The 14,602-nt window shown below is 55.6% G+C and overlaps 2 protein-coding genes across 10 annotated transcripts in view; one reads left to right on the top strand and one right to left on the bottom strand.

The window, feature by feature from the left end:
- The window catches only part of PFDN1 (prefoldin subunit 1), a 31,578-nt gene extending 21,953 nt beyond the window's left edge, over positions 1-9,625 (top strand). For 2 of the 3 annotated variants that reach the window (XR_010347120.1, XR_010347119.1), the window contains one exon: positions 214-997. Coding sequence is in view for 1 of the 3 variants with exons in the window: in XM_064387723.1 (XP_064243793.1) it covers positions 9,473-9,556 (84 nt within the window). In the remaining 2 variants the exon portion in view is untranslated. Of the gene's footprint in view, positions 1-213; positions 998-9,472 lie in introns of those variants that run through there. The other variant, XM_064387723.1, reaches the window with a different exon arrangement.
- A 1,633-nt stretch (positions 9,626-11,258) lies between these two features.
- The window catches only part of CYSTM1 (cysteine rich transmembrane module containing 1), a 66,096-nt gene continuing 62,752 nt past the window's right edge, over positions 11,259-14,602 (bottom strand). For all 7 annotated transcript variants that reach the window (XM_064388291.1, XM_064388292.1, XM_064388293.1 and 4 more), the window contains exon 3: positions 11,259-11,702. In XM_064388291.1, coding sequence (XP_064244361.1) covers positions 11,596-11,702 — 107 coding nt within the window. In that variant the 3' untranslated portion in view covers positions 11,259-11,595. The remainder of the gene's footprint in view (positions 11,703-14,602) is intronic.

Raw genomic sequence — 14,602 nt, 5'->3', positions numbered from 1 at the left:
ATTCTTTCTGTTCCCTAAACTGACTCTGGTGATGGTTACATGAAGAGCAGGCCTTCACAGCTGTGAGGAATCATTCACTTCACTTGCTTTTTCATGTTTAAAGCCTCAAGGTCTGTCTTGTTTGTCAAAAATGAGGGTGGCAAAAGGATTGTATTCTTACAGCTGAACTTCATGGGTGTTTCTCTGTTGTGTGACTGTCACCTTTCATTGCAGACAGATGGAAATCAGCTGCGTGCAGCCAGCACCTGGCAGATTTTAAAGGCAGCAAGTGCTCCTCAGTGTCTGCAGGGAAGGAGGTGGATCTGTTTAGAAGCTGGCTCTTAGTCCTGTGTTAAATTTATTAGATAAAGATCAAATAACAGTATGTTCTGCTTTGAAAATTGTGTAAGAAGCTTGTCATGTGTTAAATAGTGCACAAGTCACCGGTTGCAAAACATGATGTTGGAATCTTAGAAGCACAGGGAGAAGAAATTCTCACATTTCAAAGGGGAAAGGGGATTCCCAGCTCTCTTGAGGGGTCATTTGCCACTTTAGGCTTGGGATGACTTATAAAAACTAATGTCTCACTACATTTTTGTGAAGAATGGTTGTAGGTAATGCTGATTTGAGTGCAATGATGTGTATTTATGTCATCACATGTGTGTGGGTATGCAGTGGCCAGGCTGGATCTCTCATTTGGAACAATCATTCACTGCAACAAGTTTTCAAACCCCCAGATTTTTGCAAGCAGTTGTTTAATTAGTAATTCTTTGTTAGTCTTCCCTGTGCTGCAGACTGCAAAGTAAGCACACAAACCAGCTGAGAGGGCAAAGGCTTTATGAAGGAAGGACTGGAATTTCATGACTTTGCTTTCAATCTTCCTACCTTTATTTTTGGGTAGATAATTGTAGATTTTAAAAGCAAGAGGATAATTAATGTGGGGGTTGTTTGCTTCCTTTTAAGTCCTTTAGAGGCTAGTTATAGACATGATTTTGAAATAAAGGCATCTCAGAACTTTTTTATTGTTTTTTTTATGGGGGGGAATTACTCTTGATTAAAAAAACCCCAACAACCTAACAGAGAAAACTTTTCAAGCAACTCCTGCCCGTCCACTCACGTTCCTTTGTAATTCAGAGGAAAGTTAAACACATTATGCATTAATAAAAACCCACTTCTGCTGCTGTGTCTCAATGGTTTTGTCCATCCAGGAACCTACATTTAGTCATCTGAGCCTGAAAACATGGCTTGTTTCCTCTGATTAGCATTAAGCTGCCTTTATGATTACACTGAAATCATTTTAACACCAAGTTGGTTGAAAAGTCTTTCATTTTAGAGCAGGGTCTGATTCATTGTCAAAGCTCTCCTTTGTGCTTATGGCTGCAGAAGTATCCAAAGCAACGAGCTGAGCTGGATGCGGGTCTCTCTCCAAATTCCTCCTTGCATGAGTAATAATTAGTCACAGCCCCAGCACTGCTGTCCTTGCCTTAGTCACCAGGCCCCTGCAGTGGCTCCTGGCTGCCTTTGTGCCAGGCAGCTCTGGGGAGGGGGATTATCTGTGCCCGATAAACCTCCATCCTGCTTCCATCCTCCTCCATCTCGCCTGGGGAGAACAGGAAACGATTATTTGGAAAGCGTGCTGCTGCCTGTCGGAGCCCTGACCCAGCCCTGAGTCAGCTGTACAAAGCCACACCTTGCTGCCAGGTATGCAGGGCAGCCCTCACCGTCACGCTTCCTGCTGTCCCCACTGCTGGGTCACCCCCTGCTCTGTCCCTCGTGCCTTGGTGGTGGGCATGTGGCTGCTCTGAGCCCTGGGCAGAGGGGGATGCTGCCTAGCTGGGAGTTGGCACCATCTTTTTGATTTGTCTTTGAAATGTGTGGAAATGGTTTTTCTTTTCAAGTGGCCTCGCTTGGCCAGGACCGTAAGAGCTGAAAGGTGTGGTGTGGTTTTGCAAAAGTCCTACTGCCAGGAGGGATCCTGATGAGCCACACCAGCTCTGCAGGACCACAGAAACTGAGGCACTGGGATAGGGAACTTACCCCGTTTTGCAAGAGGCAGTTTGGTGAGGGACGCTTCCGCCGAAACAGAACGTGGGGGTTTTCAGGATCTGTGTGAGCTTCCCCTCCCCAGGTTCTCTGTTTGACCTGACTCTGCTGTCATAACCTGGTTAGGGCTCAGTATCCGACCTGGAGCAGTGTGCTCCTGGAAACTGCTCTGAATGGGGAATTGTGCCAAGAAGGGGTGTCCCTAAAGGAATCCTTTGGGTTAATACATTTCTGCTGCCACCTACTGAAAGGTTCTCATCGACTTGCTTTTGTAGTAGTTCACATCAGGCTAGGGTGCAGGAGTTCACTGGAATAATCCATCATCTCCCACTCACCAAGAGCAGCTGTCTCCATCTCTGCTGAAAGTGCTGTCCTGGGCTCAGACAGGGAGTTCATGTGAAGTGCTGCTGCCACGAGGCTGGGGTTGGGCAGAAAGGCTGGCAGACAGCCTGGCTTTCTGCCCCTTACCTTGCCCCTTCTGCTCTTGAAGGCACCAAGAATGGAAGTTATTGGGGTTTTTCCAGCTTGGCTTTTTCAGAGTATGTTCCTCGAGGTGCTTCAGTGATGATGGGGGAAGCCCAGCTGGTTGTGCTGTGGTAGGATCAGTACACAGTGATGCTGGATTTGCACCAGCAGTTCTTTAGGCAGGTGCTTGTAAGGATTCTCTTGAGTTGGCAAATGTAGTTGTATGCTTGGTGTTTTCTCTTCCACACTCTAACCCAGATCTGTGGGTCCCCGTTACCTTGTGGAAGGAAGAGATGAGGAAAACACAGAGTCTGAATCATCACTTCTCCTCTTAGATATATGGCATCACACTTCTGTCAGCAGCTGTCGTCAGAAACCAGCTGGGCTCCCTTCCTATTCCAGGCCATTCATTCTTGAGCAAACTCTGGGCAACTTCCTGAGGCAATAACTGCTTGGAAAGTCTTGAAGTCTATCTAAATATTTGGTGGTTGCTGTAGAGTAGTAATTCCCAGTGTGTACATGTGCCAGTGTTGAACTGGGTGAGGACCAGTGCTGGGTGGACCCATCAGGGCGTAGGGCTGCCTGCAGACCTACCCCACCCCCTTGCTGGTGTCCACTATTTCAGCTTCTCCTGGGGCAGGAGCAGCTGGGTGCTGTTCAGGGCTTCCAAGTGAAATCCTGTTAAACAGAGCACATGTCTTCAACACATCATCTTCCATGAGCTTGGTCTGACCAAAATGTTTGTCCTCCCCAGGCACGTGTGCCAGGGCTTGGAGTGCTGCTCTCCACAGGGAGTTTGGGCACTGCCAACCCCTGAACAGCAGTGGTGGCCCCAAGAGTGAGGGCAGCTCGGGCTGCTGCTGCCTGGACCCGTGTCATGGGCAGCACAGTTTGCCATCCTCCCAGGGAAGATCCTTCTCCAGTCAACCATGTGCTCCCAACTCTAGCTCAGAATCTGCTGATCACTTTCCCACAGAGCCCTCAGGCAATGCCAGAAATGGTTTGAGTTAACTTTGGGGGATACAGAAGTTCTTGGCCAGCCAGAGGTTTGCCGAGGTGTCACAGGATGAGTTGTCTCAGGGCTCCTGTTTGAGGCACTGCATCATGCCTGAAGACTGCAGCGTTCCTCAACGGAAGCCTTCTGAGTGTGAGAGTGGGATGCCAGAATCTGGTGGCTGGTAGCCAAGCATGCTGAGAGCCATGGGAAGGGAGAGATTCTCTGGGAAGAGACCTGCCAGCTTGTTTTGTCCTCACAAGTTGGGTGTAAAGCAAGTTCACAGAAAAACACTATTATGTTTTTTAAAATACAAAAATGGGGGCAAAAAAGAATGAGCTGAAATGAATAGTGTTCCAATACTAGATCCTAAAATTTCCATGGAAACATTTTTGTTTGGTCTTAAGCAAATCTGTGTTTGCAGGTCAGAGGTTGAAGCTTTCTTTCATTTGCAGAGGTGACGTGAGAGGAGTGGAATTTGAAGAGCAGAAGTCGATGTTGAATGATAAACCATGACTTGACACAGGAAACTCACCTGTGAGGGGGAGGGTATGGCAGCACGGATGGGCAGAGCTGCTGTGTTTGTTCCCTCTGGGAGCACAGGGCTGTTTGGGCTCTTGGAGGGGGTGACAATGCTGTGCCCTGCTCCACTGGCTCGAGCCAAGGCCCTGCCACATGCAGGGCTGGCAGCGGCCAAGCCACTCTCCCTGAAGGCAGAGGCGTCTGACTCACAGTGCTGGGGGGAAGACAGTGCTTTGATCATCAAAAGCCCATCCAAGAAAAGCTGATTAATAGTTTTCTCTTGCTGTGGAATCTGTGGATGCTGGCTCTTTAATCTGCCTGGCATGCCAGGTCTGGTGCGTCACCTTGAGGAGCCCCGGCCTCTCCAGCAGCGTGATGCAAGGGGAGCGGAGGTGGGAGGCCGGAGCAGGAGGTGACTTCCCGCCGTGTCAAAAGGCCACGGGCCACTTCTGTTAACCACAGCTCCTTTTCTTCTTCGGGGTGTGAGCTGTAATTGTATTTGCATTCAATCTAGTCTTTCCACAGCTGCTGCCAAAAGCAAACAGCGCGGAGCTGGTCAGGGAGCAGGCTCTGCTGGGATGGGGAGTGAAGGGCAGGGGAGAGCTGAGGAGCGGGGTGGTGGCAGGGCGAGTCCTCTGATGTTGTTTGGCTGCAGCCACCCGTGCCAGGGCGCAGGCTGGCCACGCCAGCACACCTTGCTCAGGAGCGTGCACAGCGAGGGCTGGCTCGTGGTGCTGCCTGCACAGCCCCAGCCTGGGGCCGGCCAAGCTGGTGCTTCCAGGAGGCTGCACTTCCTACGCCAGCAAACACGGAGGAGCCAGGGCTCATGGAACTCCCAAAGCCATCACAGGGGCCTGCAGCCCCCCACAGGGCTCTGGGAATGTGTTGGCAGTGGGCATTGCATCCCACCAGGCCCATGGGTTATCAGTGCCCTGCCCTCCCTTCTCCTCCTGGCAGGCAGGGCTGGGGCTGGTGGTGCCTTCCCTGCAGGCCTGCAGCTGTGCCTGTGGAGCTGTCAGCTGGACAGCCACCATTCCTCCTGGGAAGGGTGCAGGGGAGATGGATGTGCATTGCCTGTCAGATGGGGCTGTGTGAGTGGTCAGTCCCATTTTTGGGTGCACCTCCAGCTGTGGGAGATGGTGTTTTTAGTCCATGTAGCTGTACTGAACCACACACACCCTTTGCCCTGCACACCTTTTTTAGGAAGGCTGTAGGAAGCCCTGGAGGGGGAGAAGGCTCCTGGGAGCTGGCAGAGGGGAATATGGGCCAGCTTGGTGACACATCTATACTCAGGCGTAGGAGAGGTGCCAAGTCCAGTTTCTGAACCCCCAGGTTGTGCTGGGAGACCCAGCTGGTGGGATTGGCTCTGCTGCCCAAGGAGGGATCTTCTTGCCATCCATTCTGGTGCCAGACAGCTATTAGCATGGCAGTTCTGTTTCCAGAAAGCAAATTTAGGTGAGAACACTTCCTTTGGGGCTGGTTTTGAGACAGATCATCAGGGTTGTGGTTTGTCTTGTTCCCAAGTGCTGCAGCCCTTCCTGCCTGGGGAAGGAACTGTTGTTGGGAGTGGTATTAGCTTAAAGGAATTAGGAAACCAGGCTGGGAGGCATTGACTGCACCGGCTTTTGGGGACACCCTCTGTGGGTTTGCACCCTGTCAGTGTCCTGCAGGTGGCCCAGACCTCGCTGGGCTGTGGCAGTGGCCATGTGTTGGTCTCGTGTCCCAGTGCAGGTGGCAGAGCCCTTTCTGTGTGGGGCAGAAGGGGGATCAGGGGGCTGTCACCACAGAGGAGACAGGGGATGAGAACTGGTGGGTGGCCTGTGGCAGGAAGAAATGAGGATGCAAGAGCCTGTCCTGGGCTGGATCAGGTCAGCTGGCTCAGTTTTGGAGCGCGTGTGGAGCGTGCTGTCCACCTGGAAACCTGTAGCTGCAAATCCTGCTCTGTTCCCACGTGCCCTCTCCCGTGCAGCCTCCAGCTCCCCTTCCTTGCTCTGTGGGGGAGAAGCTTCTCCAGTGCTGACGGGACCTGCAGCCCTGGGTCATCCCTCCCTGTGTGAGTGAGCTGTGCCTGGGTCATGGGAATGCACTGGCCTTTCTCTGGGAGTGAGGGGGCTGCCAGGGCCTGGCAGTGTTGGTCAGAGGCTGTTCCTCTGAAATAAGTCTCAGTAACACCCCACAAGAGGGTTTTGTAAAATAATTCTCTAGCAAGTGGCTGTGGGAGTTGTGAACCAGGAGGAGGCACCGGCCCCTTGCTGCAGTTGGAGCCCGTGGCTGACACACCAGCTGCTTCCTGTCGTGCCCTCCGGGTTTCCTTGTCACTGCCTTGCCACACTCCTGGGAGACTGCAGGGGGACAGCAGCACACCAGGGTCACTGTGGAGCCTGGCCCTGCTTGTCAGCCGGAAGCTGGGGCTTTTCTGGGAGCCCAGTGTCATGTGGCAACTTCCCCCTGCTGCCTTCTCAAAGCCTCCCTCCTTTCTCTGTTCTTGCCTGCAGCTCTGTGGCTCAGGCAGTGGCATCTGGGGCCGGTTTGGGCACCCACCTTACCTGTCCAGGAGCTCACAGGAGCTGGGGGAGGGTGGGGGCAGTTTAGGGCAGATGTGGGGAGTGAGTAGGAGCTCTGGGTCAGCAGCTCGCAGGTCATGCAGCCACCAAAGCCAGTGGCACAGGGCCAGTGTGCTGCCATGTCCCCTTGGGCTCCTGACTGGTGAGCACTGGAGCTACAGCTGTAGGAGTGAAAGCAGAGGCTTCAGAGAGCAGCAGCCACCTTTGGTTTCACAAGGGACCAGAACCAGCAGTGCAGTTTTGACGTTGCCCTGGGAATTCCCACAGGCTGCACTTGCCATGGCACAGGTAGCAGAGGATGATCTCCTGGAGCAGCAAACACATTTTCCCAGGGAAATGCATCAGCTGATGCACAGCAGCCACAGGCTGGCCCAAACCAGGCTCAGAGGATATAGGGTTAACTCAGGCTGTGGGTGAAAATGCAAGCTGAGAGCTGGAAGCTGGAGGTGGGGTTTGGGATGCAGGGTGGTGTTCAGGGAACAGATACCAGCAGCCTGGCAGGGCTGGCTGGACCGGAACAGCCTCCAGCATGACTTCAGAGCTGTGCTGTCGTGTCCCGGGCTCTGCCGTGAGTAGGCAGAGTGTGTGTCAGCCGCTCGCTCGGCGCTGCTCCCTGGGAGAGAACGAGTTTCCTGTCTAGACCCCGCTGATGGCAGTGAGGAGGGGTTTGCAGCAGCTCCTGCTCTGGTGATGACTGAAGCAGAGCCCAGGCTGCAGTTCCCCCTTCCTGGGGAACAAAGACCTCGCTTCTGCCACGTGTCTCGGAAAATGTGGCGCCCGTCTGCTCCTCGCTCGCCCGTGATCCGGGCTGTGGGCTGCAGTGGGAGCCAGCCCCAGCTCCTTGCCTGGCTGCAGGACAGCTCGGGGTGTTTGCAGCCCCTGGCTGTGGGTGCAGGGCTCCCCTTGGTGCTCAAAGAATGCTCCTGGAGCCCAGAGATGGGACTCTGGAAACTGCTTCTGGGAGGGAGTAAAAGTACTGGGACCAGCCCAGGTTCTTGTGCCTCGGAAGTTAGGTGACCAAGGAGAGTGATTGAGGTAAAGAAAAATTCCCTGAATCCTGCCCTAGCTGGGACTGCAGGTGCTGCCTAAGTGCAGAAATGGCCTTAAACCTTTGCCATGGGGAGGGCAGAGCATGTCACTGTGCAGGGATGGGCACTGTGGGTCCACGTGTGGGCCATGTGGGTGCTCCTCTGCTGCGTCAGGGTCCCTTGTCCTCGTGGAGGTGGGGCTCACATGGGCACCAGCAAGGCTTCCTGGGGGGATGTCTGAAATTCTCCTGGGCTCTCCCAGTCATGCTGGACAGCGTTCCTGTGGAGAGCTGCTCTCTGGAGCTGTCTCCTCCTGCCTGGTGGGAGCAGGAGCAGGGGCAGGGGAGAGGACAGGAGAGCAGGACCATTTCATGCACTTATTTAATGGTGTTAAGAAAAAGCTTCAGTAAAAAATGACCCCATAGAAGTCAGCACTACTGCTGCCATCCTCCTCTGGTCAGCAGAGTGAGGTGAAGCTTCGAGCCACAAGGGTTTTTTGGGCCTGTGTCCTCTTGCTGCCCTCAGAGTCAGTTCCCTATGTGTGAAATCCCTCGACGTCTGTGCGGGCAGCGTGGGGACAGCGCGGTGGTGACAGAGTCCTGCTCGTGTGTCACTGAGTCACTGGCAGTGGGAACCTGTGGCTGCTCTTCTCCCTGTGGTTTCCTCAAAAGCGGTTCCTGTAAACGAAAGAGACCCCACGTGCCTGGGGACCATGGAGAGGGACAAGGAACCCTGGGCCATAACCCTGGCCCTGGCTGTCACCAGCAGCCTTTAGGATTTAAACACAAACCCTTCAGCTTTTAGAAGCAGGGCTGGGAGAGATGTCCTCATGGCAGGGCCATGCCAGCTGAGTGTGCAGCTGTGCCACAGCAGGGGGACGGAGGGGCAGTGGTGGCAGCAGGACTGCTCCATGGCTAATGGATTTTCAGCATTACAAGTCCCATGGGCTCACAGAAGTCAGGGTGAGGCTCTCAGGGCAGCACAGCAATTCTTCACCTGTCCTTGGTTTGGATGGGCTTTGGGGGCACTGCTGTACTGGGCTCCTGGCACTGGGGACTGGCAGAGCCTCTGGCAGGATGCTCTGGGTGGAGGCCTGGACTCCTGGAATTGAATGCCAACCCTGCCAGTGCTCCCTGGGAGCTGGCATGGCCCAGGGCAGGGCTTTACATGGGCAGCACGGGAGCTCACAGCAACGCCAGAGGAGACTGTTGTGTCTGTTGTTTGGAAACCCAGAGAAAATAGTCAAAAGAGCCAAGTGCTGATTTTTCCAGCCACAGAGGAGCACCCAGACTAGCAGGAAAAAACGCTGCACACTGAATTCCTATCTGGGGATGCACGGCTTGGGGCTGCTTCCCTGCCAAGCCCAGCCTAATTACAGATGATTAAGGAAACACGTATTTGGTGATGATGGCAGGGAATTGCTGATATAAAGGAGGATATAGGGTTAGAAAATGGCCCAGCTGGGAAAAAGAACCTTTTGTACCCAAGGAGAGGGTTTTGCTGTGTCTCCATAAGGAGGCTTAGCATGTCAGTCCCTCTCTAGGCTCCAAGAGTTATAGAATCTGATTTGAAGGATCTGATTTGATTTCCTTCCTTGCTGAGGTTCATGGTTCCCACTTTTTGCAGGGCCGCTGCTGCAACAGCCCTGGCAGCTCTGAGAATGTTTCGGGGGGGACAAAATTCAGTCTGTGTAGACATTGCCCTGTGTCTGTGCCTCTGGGAGTGAGTGACTGCTGCCCCCACATGGGACACCTGCAGAGTGGAGGGTGCCCCAGCCAGCACCCACAGCTCTGCCTGGGTGGCTTTGGGCTCTGGTACCCAGCTTTGTGCTGGCAGGGCTGGGGGATCCTGACTTACCTCTGGTTTCTGCCTTGCAGCAGAAGAAGTCGTACCTGGAGCGGAGCGTGAAGGAAGCAGAAGACAATATCCGGGAGATGCTGATGGCCCGCAGGGCACAGTAGTGGCACCCCTGGCTGCTCCCCACTGCCTGACCCCCCACCCACCCTAATAAAACACAGCACGTGTCTCTGTGCCTGCTCTCCCTGCATGGGTGTGATGGAGAGATGGGCTGGTGGGAGGAGCTGGGGTGAGGGGCCTGCAGGGCATCCCTGCTGTATCCTCATCCTGTGGATACCCACTGCCTGCTGTGGGCACTGGGGAAGGTCCTGCTGGGGGAAGAGGGAGGTGGGCAGGGCTGGCACAGGCACAGACACAACCATGGCCATGGCCATGGACGTGGGCATGGGAACAGGCTCAGGCTGGAGTGTGTCAGGAGGTCATTCCCACTGCTCCGGGTCATTCTTGTTGCCCTGGGTAATTTCTGCTGTCCCACTCCATTCCCTGTGTTCCGCTCCATTCCCTCATTCCCTCTCCATTCCGTGTCCCTCTCCATTCCCTCATTCCCTCTCCATTTCCTCATTCCTGCTCTATTCCCTGTGTCCCGCTCCATTCCCTCATTCCCGCTCCATTCCCTCATTCCCTCTCTGTTCCCTGTGTCCCGCTCATTCCCTCATTCCCTCTCCATCCCCTGTGTCCCGCTCCATCCCCTCATTCCCTCTCCATTCCCTCATTCCCGCTCTATTCCCTCATTCCATTCCCTGTGTCCCTCTCCATTCCCTCATTCCATCCCCTCGTTCCCGCTCCGTTCCCGCCCCGGCAGGGCGCGGTGCGCGGCCGGACATCGCCGCCGTGTGGCCGGTGCGGGCAGCGCAGGGCCCGGCCCCGCCGCTCTCCCGGCGGCTCCCGGGATCTCGGCGGTTCCAGGTCCCGCTGCCCCTCCCGTGCCGTCACCCCGCAGGCACACGGCTGCTCTCACACTCTGGGCTGGCCCTTCGCTGCCCCACGGCGGAGGGTGACCCAGGGACTCCACTCCCGATTGCTGGCAGCTGCCAAGCTGCCACGGAGGTGACAGGGAAGGTGACAGTGCTCATTCCCAGGGCAGGGACCTCGGCTGCAGAGGGGCTGCCCCCAGAAGAAGGCTCCTGGGGACGGGGAATTGCAAGGGACTCTCATCAACCCCAAACACATGAGCTTGCTGAGCCCAGGGCGGAGCTGCACAGCCGAGGGACAGCGAGTGCCATGTCCTTTGTCCCTGGGTGCTCTCCAGGCAGTGCCACGCAGAGCCGGTGGGTGTCAGACACCAGGGGGGCTTTGCTCCCAAGGCTGGGGGAGCAGCAGGGTGGGACACACCCCATGGAACCAGCAGCAGGTTTTCCCCACTTTTCTGCAGACAAAAGGTTTGTATCCCTTTTCTGGCCAGGCGTGCCATGGAACAGCTTCAGCTCTAAATCCTCAGCACTAGATTAATCCATGGCTTTTCTCTTCTTACCCATTAATTTACCTCCTGCAAGCCTCTGCTCTACAGTGTGGGATGATGGATTTGCAGCTGGGGACCAGTCCTGCCCCAGGAGCTGCTGGGGCACACACACAGCCCCTGCTTCTCCCAGCTCGGCTGTCCCAGCAGCTGCTGGAGAGGGCCCTGGCTCCAGAAGGGAAAAACAAAAGGATAAAAACCTGATTGTGCTGCCCTGGGTGGGATGAGGGGCTTGGAGGTGCCAGACCAAGGACTCCCACCTACGGAGTCAGTGCCCACAGGAGGCCAAAGTCAGCACCAGAGGGGATGCCCACCCTGCAGACAGATTCACTGAAACAGCCGGGGCCTAGTGAAGAAAAATCAACTGTTGGCTTTAATTATTGCGTACGTCTTCGTCTCTAGGGCTAGGAAAATCTCAACTGGTAAATATACATTTCATCAGAATGCCCTTGGCTGAAATACACCATTAGCACATTCTTCAAAGTTACAACAAAAGTCTTAGAAATGTTAAAAAGGGATTTTTTTTTTCCTTTACTAAAATAAAGGAGTGCACCCCCCACCCCGACAAGGCGCTAGGACGGACAGACGGGAACTGTTGGCTGTGCAAAGCAGAGCGTTGATTACAGTAACAGAAAGAAGTCGGGACGGGCGTGGGGAGCCTGCGTAGCGCTCGGCGAGCGGCAGCGGTCAGGTCAGCATGTCCCAGAGGCAGCAGCAGCAGAGCGCGGTCCAGCACGCCGTCAGGCAGGCGCTCTCGCCCGTGTCGTCCCTCCGCCGCTCCTCCACGACGTACACTGCGGGCACAGAGGGCTGTGAGGCACCGAGCGGGACAAGAAGCAGGGGCGGCCCGACCCCCGGGACAGCTCCCAGCGCCCTGCAGCCCGTCTGCTCAGCCCCCTGAAGGAGGAGCTGGGCCCCAGCCCTGCTGCAGCCCTGCCACACACAGAACTGCCCCCTGCCCCAGCACGACAGGGACTCGTCCCACAGGGAGCAGTCCTTGTTCCAGCTCTGTCCCTCCTGCCCGTGAGGGGACTCCCAGCCCTGTCAGCTCACCCGAGGCACAGGCTAGGAGGTGGCAGCGCAGCGCAGGTGCCCAAAGGCTGCAGGCAGCACCTCATGAACAGGAACCATCTCTGCCCCGAGGCTCCTGGCAGCCTGCTGGGATGTACTGCGCACTGCCAGCTGCCTGAGCACACGGGAGGGAGCCCCAGGTCCGGGTGGAGCTCTCAGGCAGGGTCTCCTACTTGAGGCCTCTGTGCTGCTTGCTCTTTGTGCCAGTTCCTGAGGCAAATTAGGACAGTTTATCTTTGGCTCCTCCTCACTGAGCCCAGGCTGCCACACCCAGAACCGCATCGGTCTGAGGGCAGGTGGGTGACTGTCCTTCCTGACAGCTCTCTTGGCTCTCTTTGCTGTGGTCTGTGTGGGAAACGTGCCCTCACACAGGAGTCCAAGCCAGGCAGGCAGCTGGTGCTGGACACAGCGTGCTGGCAGGCAGAAAGAAGCCTGGGCAGCACACAGCTCATGGCACCAGCCTGGCTCTCCCATGGGCTTGCTTTGTGCCTAGGAAATCCTTCCCCAGTCACTCCTTGAGCTCTGCAGAGCGATGGGCAGAGGCTGATGTGCTCCAACTTACACGATGCCACAACCCTGGCACCCCCAAGTGAGGCAGAGAGGGGGAATCCCCTCTGTCCTGTGTCCCCCAATGTCTGTGCTTGGGGACAGCCTGCGCCTGAGCCTCAGGCAGATTCCCTCTCATCAAGGGGAATAAAAGAGAAGAGGCATCCTGTGCCCAGGCCCAACCCAGCTCCAGGGCAGCCCCTGCACGGCACCAGCACAGCACTGCTGTCCCCTCTCCCTCTGACCATTCAGTCACAGCAATATCAGGAATGTCCTCCAGGAATGTCCGGATGGAGGCACCCTTCTCCCTTCAGCCCCAGGAGGAGGTGGCAGCGCTGTGACAGGCCGTGCTGGAGCGGAGAGGTGCCACACTCTCCTCCCTCAGGTGCTGCTGTCCCTGCCCAGCCCTGCAGAGCCCTGGCTGGCACCTCCCAGCCGGAGCAGAGCAGGACCTGATGGAAGCCCGGCTCCCTGTGCTGCTGCCAGGGGAAGGCGGCACGACCTCCTCCTGCAGGGCAGGGCTGTGCCCAGGGCCAGCCCCTGCCACACCCGCAAGGAGGGCAGAACAAGGTCCATGGCTTGTGAGCTGGGCACCCGGCTGCCTCTTTCATCCCCATCTCTTTCATCTACAGACCCATCCCATCCTATCCCAAGGGGAATATGTCACATGGCAGACAGGACTTTGGTCAGGCCCCTCCCTCCTCCCTGCACTCAAAGCCACGCTGGAAGACTTGCAAAGAAAACGTGGAAGCTTGGAGCCCTGACCTTACACAGCAGCGTGGCAGCAGCTCTGCCCTGCCTGCTCTCCATGCAGAGGTGACCCAGAGGCTCAGTCTGGACTTTATTTACCTTGTGGATCCAGGAGCTCTAAACAAGCAGCTCTTTGGTGTGTTTGTTTGCTCTAAGAAGGTCCTGTTACAATCAGTGGAGGTAAAACACACACTAAATGCTCCAAGAGTCCTGTGTAAGATGGTGACATCCCTGTGCTGGAGCCCTGACACAGCCCTGGCTCCCAACCAGCTGTCAGGTTCAAGCTGTCACCTCTGAGCCATGGGGAGCTGGATTGCTGCTGCCAGAGCATTGCCATACCCAAAACTGAGAGCCCCAGTGCCCTGAGACATGCAGATCCACACCACAGAGGAGGCTGCCCTTTGCCAGTTAAAATCAGCTGTCCAGGACTGCAAGAAGTGTCTGCCTGAAGTATTTATGATGAATCCATTAGAAGTTTTAAGCTACAGCCGACAAAGCATGTCCAAGGCATGTACAAAGTGCTGTTATGAAACACTTGCTGAAATATTGAAGGAAATGGCTTTCCCCAGCTTGGGCCCAAGCAGAGGGAGCTGGGTGCTCTCCTCACAGCTCTCAGCTGGCTCCTGTTGGACGCTGCCCCTCTGCTCAAGGGGTCACAGTGTCCATAGGCATCACCTTGTCCCTGCCAGCCAGCCCCAGGCACTGCCAGCCAGCCCCCTGGCACTGCTGCCATGGCTTGTGCTGAAGGGGCTGCCCAGAGCTGGACAAAGGACAGTCACAGCTGCCCTCTAACAGCTGGGGGCAGGACCAGGACAGGGCAAGGGACAGCAGCCATGCCAAGGCTTTTCCAGGACTCACCGTGGGTTTGGGGTGAGCCTTTCTGTTAGAAACAGTGCTCATGTTTTTCCCTCTTCTTTCTTCTGCTAAAAGCTGGAAGCCATTTAAACCAGCAGCACATTGTGGCAAAAGCACCTTTCTGCAGAAACCCTCTGAAAACCCTCTGCCCCATGGCAGGCAGCTGTGGTGCTTCAAACCCACACACCTTCCAAGTTCAATGAATGCCCCAAAGCCAACACCTGAAATACACATTTGAGAGGTTGCTGCCTTCCACCGCAGAGCTCCTCTCCAAGGAGAGCAAATGTCAAGGGCAGCTCTGCCACTGCTGCAGTCTGAGTGTGCACACCATCAACACTGAACTTTCATACCTGGAGAGCATCTGGGCAATGCTCTGAAGAGAGACAGCCACCCCTCCTCAGAGTTTGTGAAGCTTTCTTTGAAGTCGCATCAATGCTTCAGGAGTTGCAGATTTGTCACTGTCACCACACAA

This window comes from Passer domesticus, chromosome 13 (genome assembly GCF_036417665.1).
Source record: "Passer domesticus isolate bPasDom1 chromosome 13, bPasDom1.hap1, whole genome shotgun sequence".
Classification (NCBI taxonomy): Eukaryota; Metazoa; Chordata; class Aves; order Passeriformes; family Passeridae; genus Passer; species Passer domesticus.
The sequence above is the reverse complement of the archived record's forward strand: the minus strand, read 5'-3'. Positions and strand labels throughout refer to the sequence as shown.